Genomic DNA, 25,836 nt, shown 5'->3' on the forward strand with positions numbered 1-25,836 from the left:
CAGGCGGCGAGGCGGAGCGAGCATGGCCGGGCCCCGGGCAGCGCCGCTCGCCGTCGTCCTGCAGCTCGCGAGCCTGGCCCTGGCCTCGGCGGCGGGCGGAGGTAGGTCGGGGCGCCGAAGGCCGGGGCGGGGGCCGGGGGGGCGGGGACGGGCGGCCTCTCCCCACCCCGCGAAGGGTGCGAGCGCCGCCCGGGCCGCCGCGGTCCTGGTGCTCCCCGTCGGGCCGGAGCCGTGGGGGGGCGCAGGGGGCTGAGGCCCGGGGCGGGGGCTTCCTGCAGGCAGCGGTGGGGGAGAGGCTGCCCCGGGATCTGGGAGTCTGAAGTTAATTATTTGTCTTGAGAAAGCGGGGAGGAAGGAGGCCCGCTCGGGGGGCTGACTTGAGCCCGTCTGGCCTTCTCCTGGGGGCGGGGGCTCAGGCCGGAATAGAGGGGTCGGCGCAAGGGCTTGGCCGCCGGCGGGGACAGGGGAGCCGCCCGGGACAGCTCCCCGGGGAGCAGTCGGGCTCTGTGAAACCGTCTCCAGCAAGCGGCTGGCCTATCTTCCCTGAGGGTCCCGAAGGACCCCCACCCTCTCCCTGACGCCCTTATTGTGCCTGCTTAAGTAGGCCTGGAGGAGTGGCCTGAGAGGAGGGACCGGGGGCGGGGGGTGACAAGTCCGATGGAGGGTATCTGGCGCTGAGACCTCATTTTCAGCCGCCCTGCAGGGCCCCGGGAAGCGCGCCCCCTACAGGAGCCACACCACCTTCGCGGTGACAGGATACCCGCAAAGGGAGGCGATGGGGATGTGCACAAGAGGCTTGGGTGCCGGCATTTGTTGGGGTGTTAGAACCCAGATGTGGGGAGTAGCGGGGCAGGCTGAAAAGATGGGTGGCGTTTGCAAAAGGTCACATTTGGACTTCCCGCTGGGAACTATCAGACGTAGAGAAGTGATGCCAGAGGTGAGCAGGTGGAGGCAGGGAGGACGCCTCTGATTCAGCCTCCCGAGTGGAGAGAGTGGAGAGGAGAAGAAGGAGGAGTGGGTCGAGGACAACTGAGTTAGACCAGAGGCTGATGCGTTGGGGGGTACACAAGAGGGAAACTGAGCCCCAGATTTCTGAGTCCGTAGGGATGGCAGCAACCAAGACAAGAAACTCAGGCAGGCCAAAACAGGTTTGGAAGAGAGAAGACAATTTAGGTTTCAAATTAGACTCTCCAGTCCTTGCTTGGAAAAGCCAGGGTGGGGAGTGGGTGACACGGCCTCTGCCTTACAGGACTGGTGTCTGCGAGAAACCCTTTTAGCCACCCCAGGCCTGGCCTCATTAATGAGCTGCCTCTGTAGGAAAGACCTTCCCCTCTCCCTCCTCTTCCTTATCCAGACCCTCCACTGCCCACCCTCACCCAGAGGAAGGATCTGGGCTATGGGATGTCCTCAGCGTCAGGCTACCCCCGCCCGGCAGCAAGAACCTCTGTCAGATGCAGAGTGGGGGGTCCCAAAGTGGGATCCCAAACCCCTCCACCACAGGCCCAGAAATAGTGGCGAGGCTGGGGGCGGGGTAGAGGTGGAGCAGAGGGAGCGGTTGCCCCTCCCTGTGCACATTCAGGAAGCAGTGCCTTTGCTGATGGGATGAGGACAGGATGAGAACAGGGGGTTGGAGGGCCTGGTCTGCTCACATGAGACCGCAGGCCCCTTAAAGCAGCCCCGCCTTTCATGCAGCATCTCCCTCTCCTGGGCTGCAACCTGCACAGGCTGCTCTAGTCTCTCCATGTCCCCAGCAGGTCAGGGTCCCTGGGGCTGATACCTGACAAAGGTTCTTGCTACTTGGGAAAGCTGGTCTGGGTGACTTTTGTCCACCTTCTCCCTTCTTCTTCCATGCTCTCACTCCAGCACCCTCACAGACCATATCTCTTCTCTGGAAGGTGGGTGGGCAGGTGGACAGGGGTAGGGCACAGGGTGACCCTCTTCCCCTGCATGGTTTGGAAGACAGGACCCAGGAAACCTTGTTAGCCCTTTACCCACAGGCCCACCTTGGATTCTTGTACCCCTCAGGTGGGGTCATCCTCAGGGAGCCCCCTGAGCTTGCTGACATCCAGGACTACCAGCAGCAGGAGCCAGCCCACTCCTCAGCCCCTGCTGGGGCCCCCCAGGAGCAGTGGCGCCCCCTGGAGGAACGGCTGGGAAGGCTGGAGGCCCAGATGATGGCACTCGGAGAGCAGGTACTGCTGGGGGCCTGTGAGTGTGGGCGGGGGAGGCAGGTCTTGTGGGTTTTTTTGTTTTTGTTTTTGTTTTTTTTTTAGGTCTTGTGTTGTTAAAGGAAAGCAGGGTTGGGTGGGAACTGAGCCAGCACCTCCTACCTTCCCCTCTACCCCTTTCCCCCAGAACAAGGAGCTGCAGGCGAGGGTGAGGCAGCTGGAGTCCTGTGAATGCCGCCGCCCAGCTTCTCCCCAGTGCCAGGGACTGGGGCGGGCCTGGCCTGAGGGTGCTGGCTGGGAGCCTGACACCTGCACAGTCTGTGTGTGCCGGGATGGGGCTGTGCACTGTGAGCCCAAGCCCAGCCTGCCCCATTGCCATGGTGAGTGCTGCCCTATCTGCCTGCCAGGACACCAAGGGATGGCTGTGAGTACCTGGGTGACAGCACTGTCTCCTCCCCAGGCTGCAGCCACCATGGTCAGGCCTATGGCAATGGGGAGACCTTCTCCCCAGACGCCTGCACCACCTGCCACTGCCTGGTGAGTTCCCGTGACCCACCTAGACATCACATATCTGTCCCCCTTACCTGCCTCACTTAAGTTATGCATCACTGCAGCCTGGTATGCTGGAAGTTAAGTGACGGGGTCCACCTGCCCCGCCTCCAACACCTTGCCACCAGTGGCTCTGGCTGATTCCAAGTGGCTCTATTTTCTGGAGCTCAAACCCCACCCCCCTTCTGATTTGGGCCTGGCAAACAGTGGCATGGAGGGCAGAGGGGATGGAGCTGCTTATCTTCCTACATCGCCCCCTCAGCTGTGGCCCTTCCCTGTCCCTGCTCATCCATCTGTCCCTGTCATCTACCTGCCTCCTCTCCCTCACTTGGTTCCACATCCACCTTCTTCCAGCCCTTCCTTCCTCGCTTCTCTGTTGAGGAAGCTCTCAGTTTCCTTCCTAGGATCTCTCCATTCTAGAAACTTGCTAGTACCGGGAAGAGATGGTTTCTGGGGGTCAAGAGAAGCAGAAGATGATGGGGGTGGGGGTAGGATGTCTCTTTTCTGCCTTCGGACCAAAGGGAGCCCACGTACCCTGAGCTGCCTTGGCCTCCTGCTCCTCTGTTGTGTCCAGGCCTAGGGTAAGCTTTTGGTTCTGGAGGCAGGCCTTCCAGGGTTCTGATGTCTGTGCAGCCAAGGGTCTTCTTTCCCACAGGAAGGAGCCATAACCTGTACCCAGAAACCATGCCCAGAAGGACCCTGCCCAGAGCCAGGAGCATGCTGTCCGCACTGTGAGCCAGGTCAGCCTCCTGCACTCGTTCTGGGGCCCCCACAGCCATTGCGTGCTACCTTCCACCTGCCACAGGCTGCCTGCCCACTCACTCTGGCAGTAGTTTGGCGACTTCAGAACAGAAGCACAGGGGCACCTGGGTGGCTCAGGTGTTTAGGCATCTGCCTTCAGCTTGGGTCTTGGTCCTGGGGTCCTGGGATCGAGCCCCGTTTCAGGCTCCCTGCTCAGTGGGGTGTCTGCTTCTCTCTCTGCTCCTCACCTCGCTGGTGTTCTCTGTCTCTCTCTCTTTTGCTCTTGCAAATAAAATCTTTTTTAAAAAAACTCAAAAAACTGAAGCACAGTCAGCAAATACTGACTCTGGCCTGGGACTGATCCAGAACCTCTGTATGATCTTTTTCCTGCCCTCAGGGAGCTTCTAACATAGTTGAGAAGACAAACTGATAGCTAATATAACACAACATTTAAGATCCAATGACTAGATTAAAAGACCTATAGAGGGACGCCTGGGTGGCTCGGTGGTTGAGCGTCTGCCTTTGGCTCAGGGCATGATCCCGGAGTCCTGGGATCGAGTCCCACATCGGGCTTCGTGCATTGGAGCCTGCTTCTCCCTCTGCTTGTGTCTCTGCCTCTCTCTCTGTGTGTCTCTCATGAATAAATAAATAAAATCTTAAAAAAAAAAAGACCTATAGAAGGGCAGAATGTGGTTAACTGCCAGAGGGGATGGCAGGAAGGCAGGGGAATCCACTCAAGTCTGTGTCAGGGTGGGCTTTACAGACAGTGGGTCATCTCAGCTGGATCTTCAAGGGAAAGTGAGATTTCACCAGAATGAGATAGCACTTAACAGCCCTTTGGACACAAGAACAGGGTGGGGAGAGATGTGTTGTAGGAAATCAGTCTGGAAAGGCCCAGTGGGAACAGATTGCTGCTATAAGCCCTGCAGTTTGTACTTTCTTCTGTGGGCAATTGGAGCCATTGAAGGCTGCAGAACCAGCATGGCTTGCTTAAAAGAGTGTTTTAGGAATATTCATCTGGTTTGGGCTAGATGCGAGAGACCGTTTAGCAGGCTAGTACAGTAGTCGTCTAGGCATGGAGCCAGGGATGGCAGTGGCAGCAGAGGGAGGGTGTTTCTAAAGCCCAGGCAGGAGCTGGGGACTGGTTAGATCCCATGGAACAGTGGGAGGCTAGGAAGGCAGTGAGTGGTGCCAGTGACATGAAGAGAAGTGGGAGGAGGTGGAGGCTGTGGCTTTGCTGGGAGATGTTACTAGCTCATAGTCAGGGAAATAGGGTTCTCAGATTTAGCAAATAAAATACGAGAGGCCTTGTTAAATTTGAATTTTACATAAACAACACATTTTTTTTTTAGTGTAAGTACATCTAATGCAATATTTGGAACATACTTATACTAAAAAAGTATGGATTGTCTAAATGGAATTCAGATTCAACTAAGCATCCTGTATTTTATCTGGCAAGATAACAGCTAGTAGTATGAAGGATGGGTCAAGGGCTCAGGAGACCAGTGAGGTCTGGGGAGTCCTGGCCAGAGATGAGGAGTGGAGTCTTGGGAATTGATGGATCACAAAGAAAAGGGACACACACGCACATGCACACACATAGAGCTTTCAGGATACGTGGTGCCTTAAGGCCACTGCTAGTTCACCTGATATCTTTGGTGAAGATTTTTAAAAAGGCACCCTTTTGGGGCAGCCCGGGTGGCTCAGTGGTTTAGCAACGCCGTCATCCCAGGGCGTGATCCTGGGGACCCAGGATTGAGTCCCACGTCAAGCTCTCTGCATGGAGCCTGCTTCTCCCTCTGCGTCTCTCTCTCTCTCTTCTCTCTCTCTGTCTCTCATGATTAAATAAATAAAACCAAAAATCTTAAAAAAAAAAAGAAATAGAAAAAAAAAAGCACCCTTTCCTCAACACTTCTATCTATTGTAAAATAATGGAAATCTAATTGTTTGAGTTAGACAATTGACTGCCATCTGCTGGAAAGTTGTAGTAATTATAAAAATTTCTGTTTATTGCCTGAATGGTACCCTGTGATGTGGTACCATTGGAGGTGCTATGGGTCTCTAACATGGAGCTCCCGGCCTGGTTTTGCAGGCTGCCCTGGAGGCCACAGATCTGGGGAAAGGTGGCAACCAGAGCCCTGTGTCATCTGCACCTGCCAGGTAAGGGAATCAGAGGCTAGCCCAGCCACCACCCACGTCCCAGATGCCCGGCCTACCCCAGGCCTGGCCCCCAATCTGGGGGCCAGACAGAGCTGCTGCCACCCCCCAGGCGTCAAGGCCTACAGCCTGCTAGGCCCGCTAGGCCAGCAGAGTAACTCAGCTTGGGCAGTGGAGACAGAGGGAGGGCTCAGTGTTTGCCCTGCAGGCAGGGACCGTGCGGTGCCAGACGCCCTCATGCCCAGAGCTCAACTGCCTGGAGAGCTACACCCCGCCTGGGGAGTGCTGCCCTGTCTGCCGGCCAGGTGACCTCCCGCCCTGCCCTGCGCCTCCACCCCCTCAGCCCCTGAGGGTCCAGTACCTACTTGGGGTCATGCCTTCCCCGGGTGATGTCCACTCACCCTGCTCTCTGCTGACCAGCCTGTCATCCTGGCAACCCTCCCCAGGCTGTGAGTATGAGGGGCAGCCTTATGAAGAGGGTGCCAACTTCCTGTCCAGCTCCAACCCTTGTCTACAATGCTCCTGCCTGGTGAGTCCCCACTCCCTTTGTCCAGGCCCTGCTCCTTCTTATATACTCCTTGCCCTACCTTGGGCCATACCTGCTGCTCCTGCATCCCGTCATACACCTTCCAAGACCTGCTGCTGGTGAGGTTCACCTGCATGCCAGCCCCGTGCCCCGCCCCCAAGGATGTCCGGCCCTTGCCCACCTCCTCTCTGGGAGCCGGCCCCGGTGGCTTTACAGCTACCGGTGCATTACAGAGGAGTCTGGTTCGCTGTGTGCCTGTCAAGTGTCCACCCAGCCCCTGCCCTGAGCCGGTCCTGAGGCCTGGGCGCTGCTGCCCGACCTGCCGAGGTAAGGGCCCTGCTCCTGCCCTGGAACCCCAGGGCTGTTGCTCCATCTCTTCAACCCCTGAGCCCATTCTGCTGGCTCTGACCTGGGGGGGTGCGCTCTGGTCAGTGGAGAAGCGATGCCCTATCAAGCCTGCTCTGGAGCTGAGCACGCCCGGGCTGATTCTGCCCTTGCCACTTCATGGCTGTGTGCCTCTGAGGGAGTTACTCTGTGCCTCAGGTCCCCATTGGTGTGGATAATGACACTAGACACCTTATAAATGTTGACCGTAATTATTAGATGCTATGTGCACGGAGACACAGGGTGGGTGCTCCAGGTGGACCACTAGGGGGTGACGCTGAGTCGCACACCAATACCATGGCAAAGGCAGGATGAGAAGCAGGTGCCAGGTACTGTGAAACTCAGGGGAAGGAGCCCTAATCCAGCCTGGACACAGGAAGGAAAGCGTCCAGCTAGGGCATTCCAGGAAGAGAGGCCAGCTTGCACGAAGGCGCAGGACTGACAGTGTGAAGTGGATGTGTGTGAGGTGGGAAGGTGCAAGCAGGCGCAAATGGCCAAAGCCTACAGTGAGAGATGAGGAGGACCGAGAGCAGGGGAGGTGTGCATGGCCGCGCTGGGCCCTGGGAGCCTGCAGGAGTCTAGGCAGAGGCATGACCTGGTGTGGTCTGGGCTCAGGAGGCCCGGAGGGCATGTGGAGGAAGGTAGGAGCAGGCTGGAGCTGGCACTCAGGCTGGCTCCCACCAGGCTTCCTCTCTGCCCGTCTTCACCCCCACCCCAGGCTGTGTGGAAGGTGGCTCTCGCTGGGAGCATGGCCAGGAGTGGACTGCCCCTGGGGACCCCTGCCGGATCTGCCAGTGCCTGGTGAGCCCCACCACTGCTCCCCCACCCCTCCCCTTCCCTGTCCCCAGGCCCACCATATTCATTCCTTCATTTCACTGGGCACATCCCATAGGCACTAGGAGAGGACAGAGCTGGGGAAGGCCAGACCCTGGGCACTGTGAAGGCAGAGACGGGGCTGTGCCTGTCTGCGTGCCAAGTTCTGAGCACAGTAGGAATGCAGCATGGGTTTGTGAATGACCTCAAAGAGCTTGCAAGCTCCAGGAGTGAGGGCAGGATATGACAGGCAGGAACAGTTCCAGGAAGAGAGAAATGCAGAGTACCTGGAGACGTCTAGAACTGTGCTGTCCAGTCTGTAACCATTACTGTGTGTGGCCACTGAGCCCTTGAAATGTGGCCGTCTGATCTGAGATCGGCTGTAGTGAAAAATACACATGGGATTTTAAAGAGTTAGTATGAAAGAAAGGAATGTAAAATATCTTATTAATGCTTTATGTTGATTGTATATTGAAATAACTTCTGGATATATTGAGTTGAATGGAATATGTTAAAATTTAGTTTTATCTGCTTCTTTCTACTTTTTGAAATTTGACTACGAGGGAATCTGAAGTGACTTGTGACTTGTGTTATGTTTCTATTGGACAGTACAGATCTAGAAAATCTTCATGGGAGGGGTGGTGTTTACCTAAGATCTTAAAGGGTGAGTAGAATTTAAGTAGGGAGAAACAGGAAAAGACGCTCCAAAATGTTTGTGCCCCCCTCAAATTCCTATGTTGACATCCTAACCCCCAAGATGATGGTATTAGAAGCGGAGGGGGCTTGGGAGATATTTAGGTCCCGAGAGTGGAGCCTTCATGAATGGGATTCATGTCCTTGTAGAAGGGACCCCAAGGAGCTAGCTCCTCCTCTCTTCAGCCATGTGAAGACACAGTGAAAAGACAGGTGTCTAGGAACTTGGAAGCAGGTCCTTACCAGACACTCTGGCACCTTCATCTTGGACTTCCCAGCCTCCAGAACTCTGTGAACTAGATTTCTGTGGTTTGTGAGTCCCTCAGCCTATAGGATTTCATTACAGCAACCTGAATGGGCAAAGATACCAGGTGTGGGGAACAACAGTCCAGGCAAAACCTGGGGGTGGAAGCGGCGGAGGGACGTGGAAGCCTAACATCCAGGCAGGGCGCATACTGAGGAGGGCTGTATTTCCAACCAGAGCCACGGAGCTCCCTGACAGCTTCCTAAGAACTGAGGACTCCACTGTGCAGGACATGGGGCACCCACCCGCTCTGCACCCATGTGCGTTCCCACCCTGTTCACACGGACCACCCATGCTCACACCTGTGAGAAGAATCACTCGCTGCCCACGTATAGGACTGACCATAGTTAGCCTCGATGCAGGTGGTGAACTCAAGGGGCGGTCTCTGTTTGGGAACAGCTCTGGGGAGTAGCGGCAGCTACTGTTTGGCAGCTTCCAGAGGTGGCTGTCACACCAGACACCATATCTCATTTCATTCCCATAACAGGCTACGAGGACAGGACTATTATTGTCTTTTTTCAGATGGGTAAACTGAGTCACAGAGAGCTTCAGGGTTAAACATATCTGGGTTAAACATCTGTATTAGTTTCCAAGGGCTGCCATAACAAAGGGCCACAAATAGATTGGCTTAAACAAGAGAAATGTATCATTTTGTGGTTCAAGAGGGCACAAGTCCAAGATCAGAGTGTCATCGGGCTGGTTCCTCTTGATAGCTGTGACAGAGACTGTTGTAGGCCTCTCTCCTGCTTCTGGTGGTTTGCTGGCAATCCTTGGTGTCCCTTGGCTTCTGCCTTCCCCTTCACATGCTGCTGTGTGTGTGTGTGTGTGTGTGTGTGTGTGTGTGTTCAAATTTCCCCTTTTTATAAGGACAGTTATTGGAGGGGACACCCCACTCCAGTATGACCTCATCTTAACCAGTAATTACATCTGCACCGACCCTGTGTCCCAGTAGGTTATGTTCTGAGGTGCTGGGGGCTAGGACTTCAACATATGAATTTGAGGGGACACAGTTTAAGCCATAACAATATCCAGTAAGTGGATCGCAAGGACTCAACTGCTCTTTCTGCCGCTTTTAATGGCCACTTCCTCTGCCCCCTCCCAGGAGGGCCACATTCAGTGCCGCCAGCGACAGTGTGCCAGCCTGTGCCCATACCCTGCACGTCCCCTGCCTGGCACCTGCTGCCCGCTGTGTGATGGTGAGTCGGTGAGGGGAGCCTGGAGTGGGGGTCCAGAAAACTCACGGCTGGCCCGGCCCAGTCTCCCATGAAGGCCATGACATGCTGCAGTGGGGTTCCTGAGAGGGGTCTGAGGCACCCTCTTCCCCAACAGGCTGTTTCCTAAATGGGCGGGAGTACCGCAGCGGAGAGCCGGTGGGCTCTGGGGACCCCTGCTCGCACTGCCGCTGCGCTGTGAGTGTGGCTGCCTGGCAGGGAGGGCCCGGCTTCCCAGCCTGCCTCTCGAACGCTGACCAGGCCCTGTTGGCAGAATGGGAGTGTCCAGTGTGAGCCTCTGCCCTGCCCGCCTGTGCCCTGCAGATACCCAGGCAGGACCCCTGGGCAGTGCTGCCCAGTCTGTGACGGTGAGCTGGGGACTCGAGTCACCAGGAGAGGGCTGAGCACTGGCCCAGGAGGGGCCCCTGGGGTGGGAGCAGGCATTTGGACCTATGGGAAGCCCCCTTGGACTGTAGGATGGGAGAAGTCCTTGATAAGCCCTGTCACCATGGGCGAGGGTCACGTTCTCACCTCACCTTCTTGTGACAAACTGGGCCCCAGGGGTGGAACTCTTGATCCTGGAGGCAGGGAGGCTGGAGCATCAGGAGGCAGAGTGGATGCCTCGAGGTGGTGTGAGACTTCTCTGTCAGCCTCCAGCTCTGTCCCCCGGTCCTCCTGTCCTCCCGTCCAGGCTGTGAGTACCAGGGACACCAGTATCAGAGTGAAGAGACCTTTAGACTCCAAGAGAGTGGGCGCTGCATCCGCTGCTCCTGCCAGGTAGCAGTCTCACCCTCTCACACCCCAGATCTCTCTCACTCCTTGAGGACCCTCACCCAGTGTCCCTCCTAGGCCGGCGAGGTCTCCTGTGAGGAGCAGGAGTGCCCAGTTGCCCCCTGCACACTGCCCGCCTCTGGCCCCCAGCTCTGTCCAGGTATGTGGAGAGGGTGAGAGGTAGGGGCAGCTTCAAAGGAGTGCTGCTTCCAGCTGCTGCAGATGGAAGGGCATTCCTTCACAGTAAGGGGGGCATTGCTGGGCCCACCAACCATTCCAGTGTGTGCTTAGAGGCCACCGTGGGGATGGCAAAGCCAGGGTCCTGTGGTCTGGGGAGGTCAGGGATGGCTGAAGGTGTTCAGGTTGCCATGGTGATAGCCCCCCCCCCCCCTTGCTGCAGCCTGCGTTCTCGATGGAGAGGAGTTTGCTGAGGGGGTCCAGTGGGAGCCTGATGGCCAGCCCTGCACGGCCTGCTCCTGTCATGACGGCATGCCCATGTGTGGGGCTGTGCTCTGCTCCCCAGCTCCCTGCCAGCACCCTACCCAGCCCCCTGGTGAGAACTCCCCCCTGATCTGGCTTTCTTCCCCTGCTGTGTCCAGCCCACCTTGGTTAGCTGGGCTCTGACCAGTCTGCCCCACCCAGGTGCCTGCTGTCCCAGCTGTGAGAGCTGCACCTACCATGGCCAAGTGTACGCCAATGGGCAGAACTTCACAGATGCAGATAGCCCTTGCCATGCCTGCCACTGCAAGGTACCTCCTCTGGCTTGCCACTGCCCTGCTGAGCCCTTCCTGGGGCCCGGCCCCATTGCCCTCTTCCCTGCTCCCAGGATGGGACTGTGAGGTGCTCCTTGGTTGACTGCCCTCCCACAACTTGTGCCAGGCCCCAGAGTGGACCCGGCCAGTGCTGTCCCAGGTGCCCAGGTATGTGCTTCTTACACCTGTCTGGCTTTTGGGCCCTAGACCCAGCGCTCCCATGGCCCCATGGGCTTGGCAGATACCTTAAAAAACAACAGCCTTCTCAAATTGTTTCCAGTCTGACACAGCTTGGAACTCTCTGGATCTCACAGGGTATGGGTGGGAGGGAGAGTACAGATTTATTAATCCCTCATGTTACTATACGACCCTTCCCTCCGACTCTATTTCCTCTTCCAATACCCCCACCAGTCAGATATACTTGTGTATCTATCAGTATAAAGCAGGTTCATGCCACAAACATTTGGGTCTGGCATGTGGGAGGCTGGCTGCTGGCATGCAATGTGACCTGAGCCCTGCCCTCGTGGAGAGTCTGTGTCAGGGTATGTATCACAAACACATGCATGCATGAGCTTCTTGGCTTTCCACCCTCAGAGACATGCACACATGCCTGCAGGTGAATGGGCTCAAATACACACACACACACACACACACACGTGTGTGCTCAGAGTGATAGCCACACTGGCAATATACAGACTCCTCCTCCACTCTCTCCATGGTGCTTCCTAGTGACCTTTCCTCAGTGGCTCTGGACTCCAAAGATAGATGGGCTCTCAGTCCACTCCAAGAACTGTCAATCCTTGCCCCACTCTCCTGCCCCTTTCCACTACCCCAATGCTCAGACTGCATCCTGGAGGAACAAGTATTTGTGGATGGCGAGAGCTTCTCCCACCCCCGGGACCCCTGCCAGGAGTGTCAATGTCGGGAAGGCCATGCCCGTTGCCAGCCTCGGGCCTGCCCCAGGGCCCCCTGTGCCCACCCTCTGCCTGGGCCCTGCTGCCAGAACAACTGCAATGGTGAGGTGGATGGGATGGAGAAGGAGGGGTGGTCTTCTTGGATGGTTGGTCCCATCTGTGGGCTGGAAGAGCTGGAAGGGCGGCATACCAGGGAGGAGTGGGGCCCCTCCCAGGCCTATAGCTGCCCCATCTCCCAGGCTGTGCCTTCGGAGGGAAAGAGTACCCCAACGGAGCCGACTTCCCTCACCCCTCTGACCCCTGCCGTCAGTGTCACTGTCTGGTCAGTCCGCCCCCCCCACCCCGGGTGGGAGGAGGGGTCCAGGGGAGTAGGGGTGGGACTTGGGAAACCTGGACAGGTCCCCCAAGTGGCCGACAGAGACAGAAGGAGCGGGGACGCCCTCTGCCTCCCACCACTAAGCCGCCCGGCGCGACGCGCCCGCCTGTTGCAGAGCGGAAGCGTGCAGTGCCTCGCCCGCCGCTGCCCGCCGCTGCCCTGTCCAGAGCCGGCCCTGCTGCCCGAAGAGTGCTGCCCGCAGTGCCCCGGTAGGCGGCGCACCCCTGGGGCAGATCCAACCCCGACAGGGGGCGCCTCCCCTCCCGGCTCTCCCGGAGCCCCGACGTGCGCGCTCTCCCGCAGCGCCCTCCTCCGGCTGCCCGCGGCCGGGGGGCGGGGGTCCGGCCCGGCTCCTGGAGCATTTCTCCCTGCCCGGCGACCCCTGCCGCCGCTGCCTCTGCCTCGCCGGCTCCGCGTCCTGCCAGCGGCTGCCCTGCCCGCCTGCGCCCTGCGCCCACCCGCGCCGGGGACCCTGCTGCCCCTCCTGCGACGGTAACGCCTCGGCGGCACCCCCACCGCCCCCGTCCCCTGTTCCCTCCAACTCTGCCCCGGCGGGAGCCTCGCCCTACCTGGCCCCCTCTCTTTCCGTGTCCCCTTCTCCAGCCCCCAACGCTGCGCCAGCCCAGCATCCCCCTCCCTCCAAGCCCACCACTCCCACGTCGGGGTTCTCACTAAGCATGTGGGGGGACAGCGCCTAGTCCGCCTGGCCTGGGAGGCTGTGGGCCCGGGGGACAGCCACCACGACCCCCGCCCCCGCTCCTTCCCTCCTCGCCTGCCCCCCTAGGCTGCCTGTACCAGGGGAAGGAGTTTGCCAGCGGGGAGCGCTTCCCTTCGCCCACTGCCTCCTGCCACGTCTGCCTCTGCTGGGAGGGCAGCGTCAGCTGTGAACCCAGGGCCTGTGCCCCTGCTCAGTGTCCCTTCCCTGCCAGGGATGACTGCTGTCCTGCCTGTGATGGTGAGGGGCAGGGGACCGTGGGGATGAGGGGCTGGGAGGGCTGGGCCAGCAGAGTCTATCACCTAACAAAAACAGCTGATGCTATTTGGCTGTGTGACTTCGGACAAGTTACATAACCTCTCTGGGCCTACTTTTTCTTTTTAATTAAAAAATACATTTTAAAAAGCTGTAGTTTTGTAAAATACGCATTACTACCTTAACCATTGGTAAATGTAACCATATCTCCTATAAAAAAGAGACAGTTGAACAAGATCCAATTTCCCAGTCTTTGGTCATTCTTGTACTAGCCTAGCAATATTGCTACATACCCCTCTATCACCTATAATTTTATTTAGTTAACTGTCTTTCTTCAAATTAATTTTTTTTTAATTTTTATTTATTTATGATAGTCACACAGAGAGAAAGAGAGAGAGGCAGAGACACAGGCAGAGGGAGAAGCAGGCTCCACACACCAGGAGCCCGATGTGGGATTCGATCCCGGGTCTCCAGGATCGCGCCCTGGGCCAAAGGCAGGCGCCAAACCGCTGCGCCACCCAGGGATCCCTTCAAATTAATTTTTAAATTTAAATCTTTTTAGAAAAGAGTCTTTATATCATACTGTCAATGAATTCGATTTGCCAGGAATGAAGATTACCATCAATATTAATACAGTTAAACATAAAACATTAAATTCAAGTCAGACACTTTTGCCTGCCAAGGCTTTGAGATGGAGACTCTTTATTTTCTGTTAAGACTTAATTTTTTCTTTATGGCAGTTTTAGGTTGCCAGCAAAAGTGAGAGGGAGGTACAGAGATTTTGTATGTACTCCCTGGTCCCTCACCCAGCCTCCCTCATTATCCACATCCCCCACTGGAGGGATGCATTTGATGCAGTTATAATTGATGAGCCAACACCGACACATCATTATCACCTGAAGTGCCCTCTCTTTTTAAAAAGGTCAGCAAGAGTCAAAAAGCTGCTGGGGTCAAGGCTGCCAACACCCCAGGATCCCTCCCTGTCTCTGATTAATCAGAGGGCTTGAAAGAGTAATGGAAAGAGGATACCTTGAACCATATCTCCCAAGCCATCCTGGGCTATTTCTAGCTCTCAGATTGGGAACATTGATGCCTTCTGGCCAGGCAGTGGCCTGCTGGGTATTTAACTTTAGGGACAGATTCTGTGTGGGTCTTTCCCAATAGATTGCAGGCTTAAAAGGGAGGAAGTTGGCCCTTTGGCCAGTCCCCCCACGCCAGACTCCTCTGACCCCCTTCCCCTGCCTGGCTCGAGTCCTTCCCTCCCACAAGTTGCTGTGTCTTTGAGGCCCCAGCTCGGGCCCAAGGGCCCAAGCTCGGAATGGAAGCAGAGGACTGACTGTTCATCCCTCTCCCTTTCTGCCCTTTGCCTGCCCCTCCCCATCCTTTCTTGAAGGTTGTGAGTATCTAGGGGAGTCCTACCTGAGCAGCCAGGAGTTCCCGGATCCCCGAGAGCCCTGCAATCTGTGCACCTGCCTCGGAGGCTATGTGACCTGTGGCCGCCGGCCCTGTGAGCCTCCGGGCTGCAGCCACCCGCTCACCTCAGCTGGACACTGCTGCCCGACCTGCCAGGGTAGGACAGCACCTGCCCTTCCTGCCCCTTCTGGAGCTCTGGGGGGCCTAGAGTCCCCCCTCTCCTGAGATAGCCACACAGCAAACCCACAGCCTGTACTCTCCTCACACCACACCCAGGCCCTCCTGTCTGTCCCTGCCGTCACCTCAGACCAGTGGTTGTGTTCGTTAAAAAACTGGTCCTTGTGTTTCCAGAACTTCCTGCTCTTTAATTGTCTCGTCACCTTCCTCAAATGTCACATCACCAGATTCCACCCATTTAGTGGCCCCCAGACCCTAGAGTCACCAGTCACGAGGGGCAGCTTCCTTCCCTCCCGGCTCCTTTTGCCCATGATCCCGAGCCCAGCCCACCTCTTGCCTTCATTTCCAGGAGTGCCCTTCCTCACCTCCTCTGCCCATGGGCCCTGCAGACAGAAGCTCACCAGCAGTTTTAGATCCCACCTCCAGTCCTCACTCCCGTCATGCCTGCCCCTCTCAGCAGCCAGGCAATGTCTCTCTTCCCACCTTCACCTTGGTGGCTGCTGCAGGCCACACTTGATGTCTCCCGTCTATGTTGGCTTTGGTGGAGGTCCCGGGGCCCAGCTGTATGTGTGGCCATGGAAGGCTGCATTCATGGCTGCTCTTTATGTTTCCTCCTCTGCCAGGGTGCCTCTATCACGGGGTCACTGCAGCCTCTGGAGAGACCCTTCCTGACCCACTTGACCCCAGCTGCTCCCTCTGCACCTGCCAGGTGAGGTGGCCTTTTGGAATCTTGGTAACCTTCCATCCCTCAATCCTCCTTTCTGGCCAGGAAGGCCTTGTTTCCTCCCACCCCGTCTCACAGGGTACCATCTGGTGGAAGGCAACTGGGCCAAGCGATGGGGGTTGGAACCTGGCAGGCTCAGTACGGGCACCCCACCCTAGGGCAGTGTGTAGCCTCATTTGAGGTGGTGAGACATGGAGTCAAGAAGTGGCAGTGTGACCTCTCTCCCCCAGGAAGGATCCATGCGCTGCCAGAAGAAGCCATGTCCTCCGGCTCTCTGCCCCCACCCCTCTCCAGGACCCTGCTTCTGCCCTGTTTGCCACAGTGAGCTGCCTTCCACTTGCCCCAGTCTCCCCCTGCACGCTATGCTCGTCCTCATCCCTCCCCGCCTGTGTCTACCAGCCTGAGGCTGCACAGGGCAAGGTGGCATAGCCCTTTGCCCAGGAAACATGTTTCCCACAGACTGCCTCTCCCAGGGCCAGGAGCACCGGGACGGGGAAGAGTTTGAGGGGCCCCCAGGCAGCTGTGAGTGGTGTCGTTGTCAGGTAGGCAGGGAGGGAGCACAGTGGTTAGCAGTGGGGGCAGGCCCACAATGCCTCTGGGGTACCTGGCCTAGGGGGCAGGTCAGGGAACCCACATCTCCTGCAGGCTGGCCAGGTCAGCTGTGTGCGGCTGCCGTGCCCTCATCTGTCCTGCCCGCTCCAGGTCACGGAGCAGGGGAGCTGCTGCCCTCGCTGCAGAGGTATGCCCGGCCCCATGTGGCTGCCCCCTTGCTTTTGCCCCTGGGTCTGATGCCCTGTACCTGCCCCTCCTTGCCCTCCTAGCTCTCCCTTGCCCCCCACCCCCGCCCTCCGCCCTGCTGGCCCTGCCACACCTTGGCCCTTGAACGCTCCTCCTTGGTAGTCTTCAGTTCTTCCTTCCTCTCTCTGCCCCTGGCCTGGCCAGACCATCACCCCCTCAAAACTGCCCCGCTTCATAACCACACTCTATTCATCATCATCATAATGACGATTAACATTTGTTGAGCTCTGCACTTGACACATATCTCATTTAACCCACACACGATCAGATAGGTACTGTGATTATTGTCATTTTACAGATGAGAAATCTGAGGTACAGTGAGATAACATATAACTTGCCTGTGGTCATGCAGCTAGTAGGTGGCAGTCAGGATTTACATCTTCACTGTCTGGTACTAGAATATGAGCCTTTCGTAGGCTGCCTCTTGGCCCTTGCCCCGAACACTGCTCAGCAGGGTATAGCTTCCACAGAACTGTCACAGCATCTCATGTGCCCTTGAGGTAGGCAAGACAGATGAAATCCCCATTTAACAGGTGAGGAGATTGATGCTTGGAGAGGTTGTTACCTTGGGCACATGCTTAGCAATGGAGCCTTTCATTCTTTCCACATGCACTTATTACACACCTGCTGTATGCCAGGTACCGTTGCTGGTACTGGGCTCCTATTTGTTGTAGTCCTTGGTCTGGCAGGCAAGCACGCATGGAATAGGATAAGAACCCAGGTGTTCTGACCCTCACCCCGGGCCTTTCCCCTGCACCAAGACAGGAGCTCTGTCCCAGGCCACCTTCCTACCACATCTGTGCAGATCCCTCTCCTGGTACCCACATGCCCTGCTGACCACCCAGGGTTGGGGAGACAAGGGCATACATGCAGAACCAAAGACTCAGAGCTCACCCCTGCTCACCTGGGATGCAGGCTGCCTGGCTCATGGGGAGGAGCACCCTGAAGGCAGTAGCTGGGTGCACCCCAAGAGCCCCTGCTCCTCCTGCATGTGTCATGAGGGCGTTGTCACCTGTGCCCGCGTCCAGTGTATCAGCTCCTGTGCCCAGCCCCACCAAGTGCTCAGTGACTGCTGCCCACGATGCTCTGGTACTGGAGCCTGGGGACCGGGTGAGGGAAGTCAGGGAGGCAGCCCCTGGTCAACATCTCCCTCCTTTGAACTGGGCTGGGCGGCAGAGACGGGCTATTCTAGAAGTGAGCCCCATTCTTGCACACACACCCCTGGAGCTGGGGGGCACTGTGGGGACAGATGACCCTGCCCCCTGGCATTCCTGCCAGCCTAAAGCCTCCCTGGTCCTGTTCTGCTTCTGCCCCCCACCCCAAGACTGTGAGCATGAGGGCCACAAGTATGAACCAGGGGAGAGCTTCCAGCCTGGGGCAGACCCGTGTGAAGTATGCCTCTGTGAGGTGGGTGACGGCAACATCAAGGGGGGAGCCTGGACCCTGTGGGGAGCAGGCACTGTGGGGGTCAGAGACAGGACTGTGCCCCTGTGGCCAGAAGGTGAGGCAGGACTTGGAGTGAAGAGCTAAGCAGGGCCAGGAAGTGTGGGGTGGGATGGGCACCAAGTGTGGGGAGTTGGGGAGGCAGGCAGTGGGAAAGCCCTCCTGGCTGGGGTGTAGGGTGGGTATGTATGGGAGGTAGGGGAGACACCTGGGAAGTGGTTGGGGGGCATGTTAGGGAATTGCCATTTGGAGCAGATGTTCAGTGGCCTATGTGTGGAGACTTGGCAGGCAGGGGAGGAGGATGGCATATAGGAGGGTCAACAGCCACATGAAGGTTCAGGCCCAAGTAACTGGAGAGAGAAGGGGACGTCACCTCTGGGAATTAGAGCATGGGGTGAGGGGCACCCTGGGGAGATGGGGAGCCTCACTGGAGTTTAACCTGCCCAAGACATATCCAGGAGGAGGCGCAGCAGACAGATGGAAGGGCCTGGAGCCCAGGGAAAGAGGGTGTCTCTCAGCTTTCAGGGCCTGGGACCCACCCACCTTTGCTCACTTGTTTTTGTAGCTGCAGCCTGAGGGACCCCCCAGCATTCAGTGTCACCGACGGCAGTGTCCCAGCCTGGTGGGCTGTCCCACCAGCCAGGTCCTGCCCCCTGGGCCCCAGCACTGCTGCCCCACGTGTGCCCGTGAGTTCCCGGGATATGGGGGTAGAAAAGAGGGTAGGACTGCCACTCTCAGAGTGATACTGGAAGAGCCAGCCAGCTCTCCTCTGCAGCCTTAGCTCTCACTCTTACCTGAGTCCAATGGACTATTCTGGAAGCCCATGCCCTGGCAGGTGAGGCCTGCACCCCACCACCCCCAACCTAGGAGAAATGGGGAAACTGGCAGAGATCCCTGGACTCTGAAGCCCGGCACAATTTGTGGAGCATCTTGCCCAGCAGGTGGCGATGGAGGCAGGAGTTTTGTCGGCTGCTGGTTTCTTGAGAGCAGTAATGGGGAGACCAGAGAGGCCACAGGGATGGGGAACAGTTCTTACCCACACTTGCTAGGATGTGCTTCAAGGGGAGAGAAGAAGACCAAATTTATTAAGCATCTACTGCATTCTAGACACTGTACTTGGTGCTTTTAATAAACAGTATCCCATTTAATTCTCTGTTGCCCACTGAGGGGTATTGTTCCACTTTTACAGATGAGAAAACTGAGGTTCAGAGAAGTTGATTAGTCTGCCCAAAATGGCACAGGCACTCAATGCTGGAGCCAGGACTAGAACCTGGGGTCCCCACCTGGCTCTGCTTCCTCATGCCCTTTTAACCAGGTAATAGGAAAGGAAATAGCCGAAGAAGCAGACAAGGTGTCCTGATGGTCTGTAGTGACCTCAGGCTAAGGAAGCCACACCCTGTCCATCTCCAGGCCTTCCACCCTAGTAGTCTGCAAAGTTCTTTTTAAAAAGTCCAACCTTTTCTTTGCCCCAGAAGAAAGAGGACTTATCCTCTTGGAATCAAGGTGTTGGGCATATGAGTATGCCTAGGCCTAGAAAGTCTGGGGACACAGTGGGTAAGTGGGCTTTTGCCCCCTGATTCCCCCTTCCACCCCCAACGCTGAGTTCCTGTCTTCACAGAAGCGCTGAGTAACTGCACAGAAGGCCTGCTGGGGTCTGAGCTGGCCCCGCCGGACCCTTGCTACACCTGCCGGTGCCAGGTGAGCCCTTCTGCCTCGGGGACTCCCAAAGCTCTGTCTTCCTCCCTCATAGGCTGTGGCAGCCACTCCTCTCCTGTGGCAGGTCCAGGCTCCCCAAGGACCCAATGTCCACGCACTTACCTTGAGTATCATAGCTGCCTAAGTCTACTCCCAACACCCTGCTCCCTCCCTCTACCGATGGTGTTCATATGTCCTTCCACAGGATCTAACGTGGTTCTGCATTCGCCAGGACTGTCCTGAGCTCAGCTGTCCCCCATCAGAGCGCCATACCCTCCCTGGGAGATGCTGCCCCGAGTGCCGAGGTGAATGCCAGCCTTACCTGCATCCTCTTAGCATGAGCCCTGGGATAGACAGGAAGGGTGGCATCCAAAGGCTAAGTGGGCGACCTGGGGTCTATACTCCAAATGCAGTCTTCGTTCTTTTGTAGAAGTGAAGAGTGGTTCACTGGAGTGTAGAAAACAGAGGAAAGCAGGGAATGACCTCTGGATTCTCAAGGCCTCGCGCGAGGCTTATCAGTGGGCTCAAGGACTTCAGGCCCACTGGCCAGGCATTGCTCTGAGCTGGCAGCTGGCCCATGGGAAGGTTCCAGCCTCTGGCTCTTTGGGCTTTCGGGACCTTTCCCATTTCCCAAATACTGGCGTAGGGCCTGCCATCTAGTAGGTCATCTGGATGCCCATCAGGGTGTTAGTAGAATGGTGTGGGCACCTGGCTGCGGTGGGCCTTCAGGGTAAGCTTCAGAGAGGAGGATGCAGCTGGAAAGACAATGCTCCCCCATCCTCATTTCTTCCTGCTCAGAATGTGTGGTGGAGGCCGAGGGCCGGAGAGTGGCAGATGGAGAGAGCTGGCAGGACCCTAGCAATGCTTGTGTTACTTGCACCTGCCATGTAAGCTGGGTGGTAGGCGGGCATGGGGTGGGGCGGAGGGCCCTACAAATGGATAAAGGGAGGAGTCTCAAGACACTGGGCCAGTGAATATGGGGTATTTGAGATAATTAGAAAAAGCCCCCCCCGCCCCGCCCCCCCCCCCCCCCCCCCCGCCGGGAGAGTGGGCAGCGGCATCCCTGTGCTGGGCAGGGAGCTAAGAGCTGGCTTTCATCCCTCACTTGGACATGAAGTGGGTGTTCTTGGGCAGGGGCAGAGAGAAGGGGCTGCTGCCTCAGAAGGTGACCCAGAGGGCCCCGAGAAGTATGAGGCCAGGGGCCCCAGGCCCTGCACAAAGTCCCTAGAGCAATAACATCTGTCCTCAGCGGGGTCAAGTGGAGTGCGACCTGGAGGAGTGCCCCGCCCTCTCCTGCCCCCACGGCTGGGCGAAGGTGCGAGAGGCTGGCCGCTGCTGTGACCGATGCCAAGGTGCCAGCCAGACGGTGGGACTTGGGGACGAGCGAGACCCAGTGCGAGGGACAGGCAGTTGACCCTCCCCCGCTCCTGTCCCCTCAGCCCCCGCCCGGTCGTGCGAGCACCAGGGCCGGGCGGTGGCCCCGGGGGAGCGCTGGGCCGTGGACCTTTGCACCACCTGCTCCTGCGTGGCCGGCACCGTGCGCTGCCAGAGCCAGCGCTGCCCGCCGCTCTCCTGTGGCCCCGTGAGTGCCGCGGCCGGGGCGGTGGGGGCGGGGGCACGTGGCAGCGCGGTCCTGGGAACCCCGCGGGAGGAGGCAGGGCGTGGGTAGTGGCGGCCGCGCGGGGAGCGGACGGGGACCCGGGGCTGTGCGGCTCCAGGCGCCGCCACAAGGAGGTGCCCTGAGCCCGCTCGCGCTGAGCCCGGAGCGAAGCTGGAGTCCCGGGAAACTCCGGGCGATCCTCGGTCCCAGGGGATCTGCGTGGGGCACGGCGGGGAGCGCGATGTGTCTGACCAGGGTCTGGGCTGAGGCCAGGACGAGGCCCCGGCCCTGAGTCCCGGCAGCTGCTGCCCCCGCTGCCTGCCGCGCCCCGCCTCCTGCATGGCCTTCGGAGACCCTCACTACCGCACCTTCGACGGCCGCCTGCTGCACTTCCAGGGCAGCTGCAGCTACGTGCTGGCCAAGGACTGCAGCCGAGGGGACTTCAGGTGCGCAGCCCCCTCCGCCTTCTCCCTAACTCCCTACACCTGGCCCTGCTGACCGCTGCACCTGGGCCTCTCACGCCACAGCGTGCACGTGACCAACGATAACCGGGGCCGGAGGGGTGTGGCCTGGACCCAGGAGGTGGCGGTGCTGCTCGGAGGCGTGGCAGTGCGGCTGCTGCAGGGCAAAGCGGTCACGGTGAGCAGAGCTGAGCACCCGGCGGCGAGCATCGGTCCTCGCTGTCCACTCGACAGTCCCGACTTTGCCCCTCCTCCTGCCTCCCTCCTCCAGGTGGACGGGCGCCCGGTGACCTTGCCCTTCCTACTGGAGCCGCTGCTGTACGTGGAGCTGCGGAGACGCACCTTGATCCTGCATGCCCAGCCCGGGCTCCAGGTGCAGAGCCAGGGCCAGGGGGCGCGTGGGAGCTTCCGACCTGCTCAGGCCTCTGGATCTGTGTAGAGGGAATGGGAATACCAGCCAGGTTCAGGGCCAGATCAGGCCAGGGAGGTGAGAAAGTTCTGCTGAATTCCGAGGGGAAGAGAGGAATCATGGTCAGACACCTTGGGTGCAATGAAAGGCATTCTGAGCCTAGTTTCTAATCTTGGTTCCACCACCGACACACTGGGACTCAGGCCAGTACCAACGCCCTCTGAGCCTGTGTTCTAGTTGGTAAAAAGGGGGAAAGATTGGGGGGGATGTCAGCCAAGGTCTCCTAGCTGACTTCTGAGATTCCTTCCAACTCCCATGTGAAAGAGTACATTTCACCCTGCCTTTGGCAAGAAGTACAATTTGTAAATTCATAAAATAAGGCTTGTCCGTATTTCTGATCTGGACTCTAATTGTGCTCTATCCTCTGTGAGGTCCTAATGCCCACGAGAAAGTGAATTTCTGGAAGTGGGTTGCATTTCATCAGGGGCCCAGCTCAGGGATGCCAATGGGAGAAGGTGCCCTCCTGCCAGAGTTGTGGGCATGCCTTCTGTTTGCCCAGGACTCACAGCATGTGCCAACTTGGCTTTGGCCAGAGCAGCCTCCTTTCCATGGGGAGCCTCTACCCACCCATTCTCCTCCCCTACAGCATGGAGTGTGTTGACAACACCTGTGGCCAGGTTGGGGTCCCTACCTTTCCCCATTCCTCAATCCCAGCCTCTCAGCACAGGTGCTGTGGGACGGGCAGTCTCAAGTGGAGGTGAGCGTGCCTGGCTCCTACCATGGCCAGATGTGTGGGCTCTGTGGGAACTTCAATGGCTTTGCCCAGGATGATCTGCAGGGCCGCGAGGGGCTGCTCCTGCCCACAGAGGCTGCGTTTGGGAATAGCTGGCAGGTGAGTGGCACAGGAGCTGGGTAGCCGAGAGAGGCATAGTTGAGTGTGAGTCTTAGAACAGCCCTTCTATATAGAAAGTGGGGGGACACAGATGGTCTTTGCAGCTTCAGGATGATTTGCGGGCTTCTTGCCTGTCCTGGTGCTGGGGAGGCAGGATGGCCCTTTGAAAGAGGCATCATCTAAATCCACAAGTCCTGCCTTGCCACTCACTGGCTGTGTGACCTTGGATAAGCCACTCATCTGCTCTGGGCCTTGACTTGTTCATCTGTAAAATAGGAACGAGAGAAAGTAGGTGGTGTTCCCTTTGCTATTCTTGTGGGGGGTGGGGAGGATTGAAGCTAAACCAAATTATTTGGTGGAAAGTGTTTTGAAGAACATAGCACACAAAGGTCAGCTGCCAGTGAATGCTGTCACATCAGGGTCACTCTTCCCACCTAGGTCCCAGAAGGGCCTGGACCTAGTCGGCCGTGTTCCAAGGGCCGTGAGGTGGACCCGTGCAAGGCAGCAGGTTACCGTGCCCGGCGTGAGGCCAATGCCCGCTGTGGGGTGCTCAAGTCCTCCCCGTTCAGTCGCTGCCATGCTGTGGTGCCGCCAGAGCCCTTCTTTGCCGCCTGCGTGTATGACCTGTGTGCTTGTGGCCCTGGCTCTCTGGCTGACACCTGCCTCTGTGACGCCCTGGAAGCCTATGCCAGCCACTGTCGCCAGGCAGGGGTGACGCCTGCCTGGCGGGGCCCCACGCTTTGCGGTGAGGGGGCAATGCCCTGCGCATGCTGGGGAAGAGGGTGGCGCAGAGGGCTCAGGTCTGGATGGGGTAGGTACCGGGAGGGCCGCCGGCGTGCCCCCGTGACCCTGACTTCCACTCCACTTGCAGTGGTGGGCTGTCCCCTGGACCGAGGCTTCGTGTTCGATGAATGTGGCCCACCCTGTCCCCGCACCTGCTTCAACCAGCACATCCCCCTGGGGGAGCTGGCAGCCCACTGTGTGAGGCCCTGCGTTCCCGGCTGCCAGTGCCCCGCAGGCCTGGTGGAGCACGAGGCCCACTGTATCTCACCTGAGGCCTGCCCCCCAGTCCAACTCACTGGGGACCGACCACCCACACCTCTGCCCAGCCCCAGCCAGTAGCCCCAGGGGGCACCCTGAGCCAGGATGACCCCAGGACTCATCAGGTCAAAAGCCTCCCCTTGGAGAACAGCTCTTGCCGTGGCCAGAGCCATGGAGAGGGTGCCCCACCCAGACCCCGGGAGCCTGGGCCTGTGTTCCACAGAGACCTCACTATGTTCAGTCAGAAGCAGTAAAATTGGGGTCTCTCCTAAGGCATACTTGTGTGTCTGTGTGTTTTCTCCTGGTGTGGGGATGGTGGCAGCTGTGGGAACTGTGGGGACTGAGCCCTACATCCTGCTCACTTCTTGCACCTGCCTAGGCTGCCCTCACCTGCCATACCCTGGTGTTACCTGGGAAACCCTGTACTGGATGGAAGGAGGACCCAGGTATCTTGGTCTCAGCACTGTGCTCACACTGTATCACAAGCATGGCCCATGGTCTGCATGCTGGTCCCTGGATTCATGTGGAATCCTGTGGGGGCTGAGGAACAGAGAAGGGGCTCAGTCCCCACATGGCATTCCTTTTCCTCTTGATTTGGGGGATACCAAGAGCTAGGTGCCTCCTGGGCCGCTCTAAGAGCTGGTGACAGAGGGACCCCAAGCTTGTAGGGGGGAACAAGAGATACGGTAGATCATGATGAAATATGGACATGTGCACATATGCACACACATACACACACACTAACACCCCTCAGAAACCCTGGTAAGGGATCCCTGGGTGGCGCAGCGGTTTGGCGCCTGCCTTTGGCCCAGGGCGCGATTCTGGAGACCCGGGATCGAATCCCACGTCGGGCTCCCGGTGCATGGAGCCTGCTTCTCCCTCTGCCTGTGTCTCTGCCTCTCTCTCTGTGTGTGTGACTATCATAAATTTAAAAAAAAAAATTAAAAAAAAAAAAAGAAACCCTGGTAAACATGTGTAGCACATGCTTGAGCCCCTGTGTGCATTCAAAGCCACACCCACCCTCGATGGACACAGGAGCAGGAGACATCCTTGTAGGGGAAGGAACATGGGTTCTGAAATAGAAAAAAAGTATTTCTTCAAAAAGTCTCTTTTCAAAGGGACTCTATTTTTGCCACCTATTGGCTATGACCTTGGTGTTTCAGGGGCCTTGGGTAAAAGATGAGGGGGTGCTGCATTCTCATTGCCAGCTCCCTGATGTTTCAACAGAAATGAAGGGAGTGTCTGGCTGACCCGAGGTCAGCTGTCCTGCTAGCTCAGCCCCGGCTGAGGACCACGGAGCAGAGCTGGCCCCGGTCTCCCACAGAGCGGTGGCAAAGCAGCAGGAAATGTGACGATGACAGACCGGCTCACGTCTTGTCCTGCCCTTGTCCTAACCTACACAAAGCATGCCCTCACCTGATGAACCTTGTGTATGCAGAGGAGTAAACAGTGACCTGTGGCTCAGCCCTTTGCAGGTGAGCCACTTGGAGCAGGCACCTGGGGGTGCTCGCCCTCTTCTGCCTGTGGCTGCTTGACCCAGGACCATGCTTCCCCCAGGCCTGTGCATCCCGGCCGCTGGCCTCCAGATGAGGGAGACACTGGCATATGCTAGCTGGGGCTCCCTACCCTCTGGGACTGGTTTCTAACCTGGACAACTGGCGTGATAATGCTAGCACCTACTTCACAGAGGCTTCAGGGACAGATGACATGTACGCAGCATCGTGTTTCCGCGCATATAGTAAGTGAGCTGCCGGCGGCTGCTGTCCATGTGGGGTGTAGCTAATGTCTAGCTAATGCCGTTGCAAGCTTCCTACGTACACATAAAACACATACTCCCAGGACTGCAAACAAGCG

General features: G+C 57.9%; 1 protein-coding gene across 1 annotated transcript; it reads left to right on the forward strand.

Annotated features, from left to right (window-relative positions):
• On the forward strand, positions 1-24,081 carry LOC112675064 (kielin cysteine rich BMP regulator). The gene is given in 42 exon segments (XM_025471596.3): positions 1-101; positions 2,026-2,192; positions 2,356-2,548; positions 2,629-2,705; positions 3,373-3,457; positions 5,551-5,618; positions 5,824-5,920; positions 6,062-6,144; positions 6,375-6,468; positions 7,244-7,326; positions 9,438-9,531; positions 9,665-9,744; positions 9,821-9,914; positions 10,238-10,323; positions 10,396-10,477; positions 10,718-10,870; positions 10,960-11,066; positions 11,144-11,237; positions 11,912-12,085; positions 12,223-12,305; positions 12,475-12,568; positions 12,663-12,851; positions 13,144-13,314; positions 14,723-14,899; positions 15,543-15,628; positions 15,874-15,964; positions 16,103-16,185; positions 16,289-16,382; positions 17,357-17,530; positions 17,766-17,848; positions 18,450-18,570; positions 19,503-19,582; positions 19,785-19,884; positions 20,378-20,466; positions 20,829-20,931; positions 21,019-21,161; positions 21,453-21,625; positions 21,707-21,818; positions 21,912-22,013; positions 22,777-22,941; positions 23,380-23,686; positions 23,813-24,081. Coding segments are annotated over 42 exon segments (5,079 nt in total). The 5' UTR covers positions 1-22.
• The last annotated feature ends 1,755 nt before the right edge of the window (positions 24,082-25,836 follow it).

Source organism: Canis lupus, chromosome 14, assembly GCF_003254725.2.
Source record: "Canis lupus dingo isolate Sandy chromosome 14, ASM325472v2, whole genome shotgun sequence".
Lineage (NCBI taxonomy): Eukaryota > Metazoa > Chordata > Mammalia > Carnivora > Canidae > Canis > Canis lupus.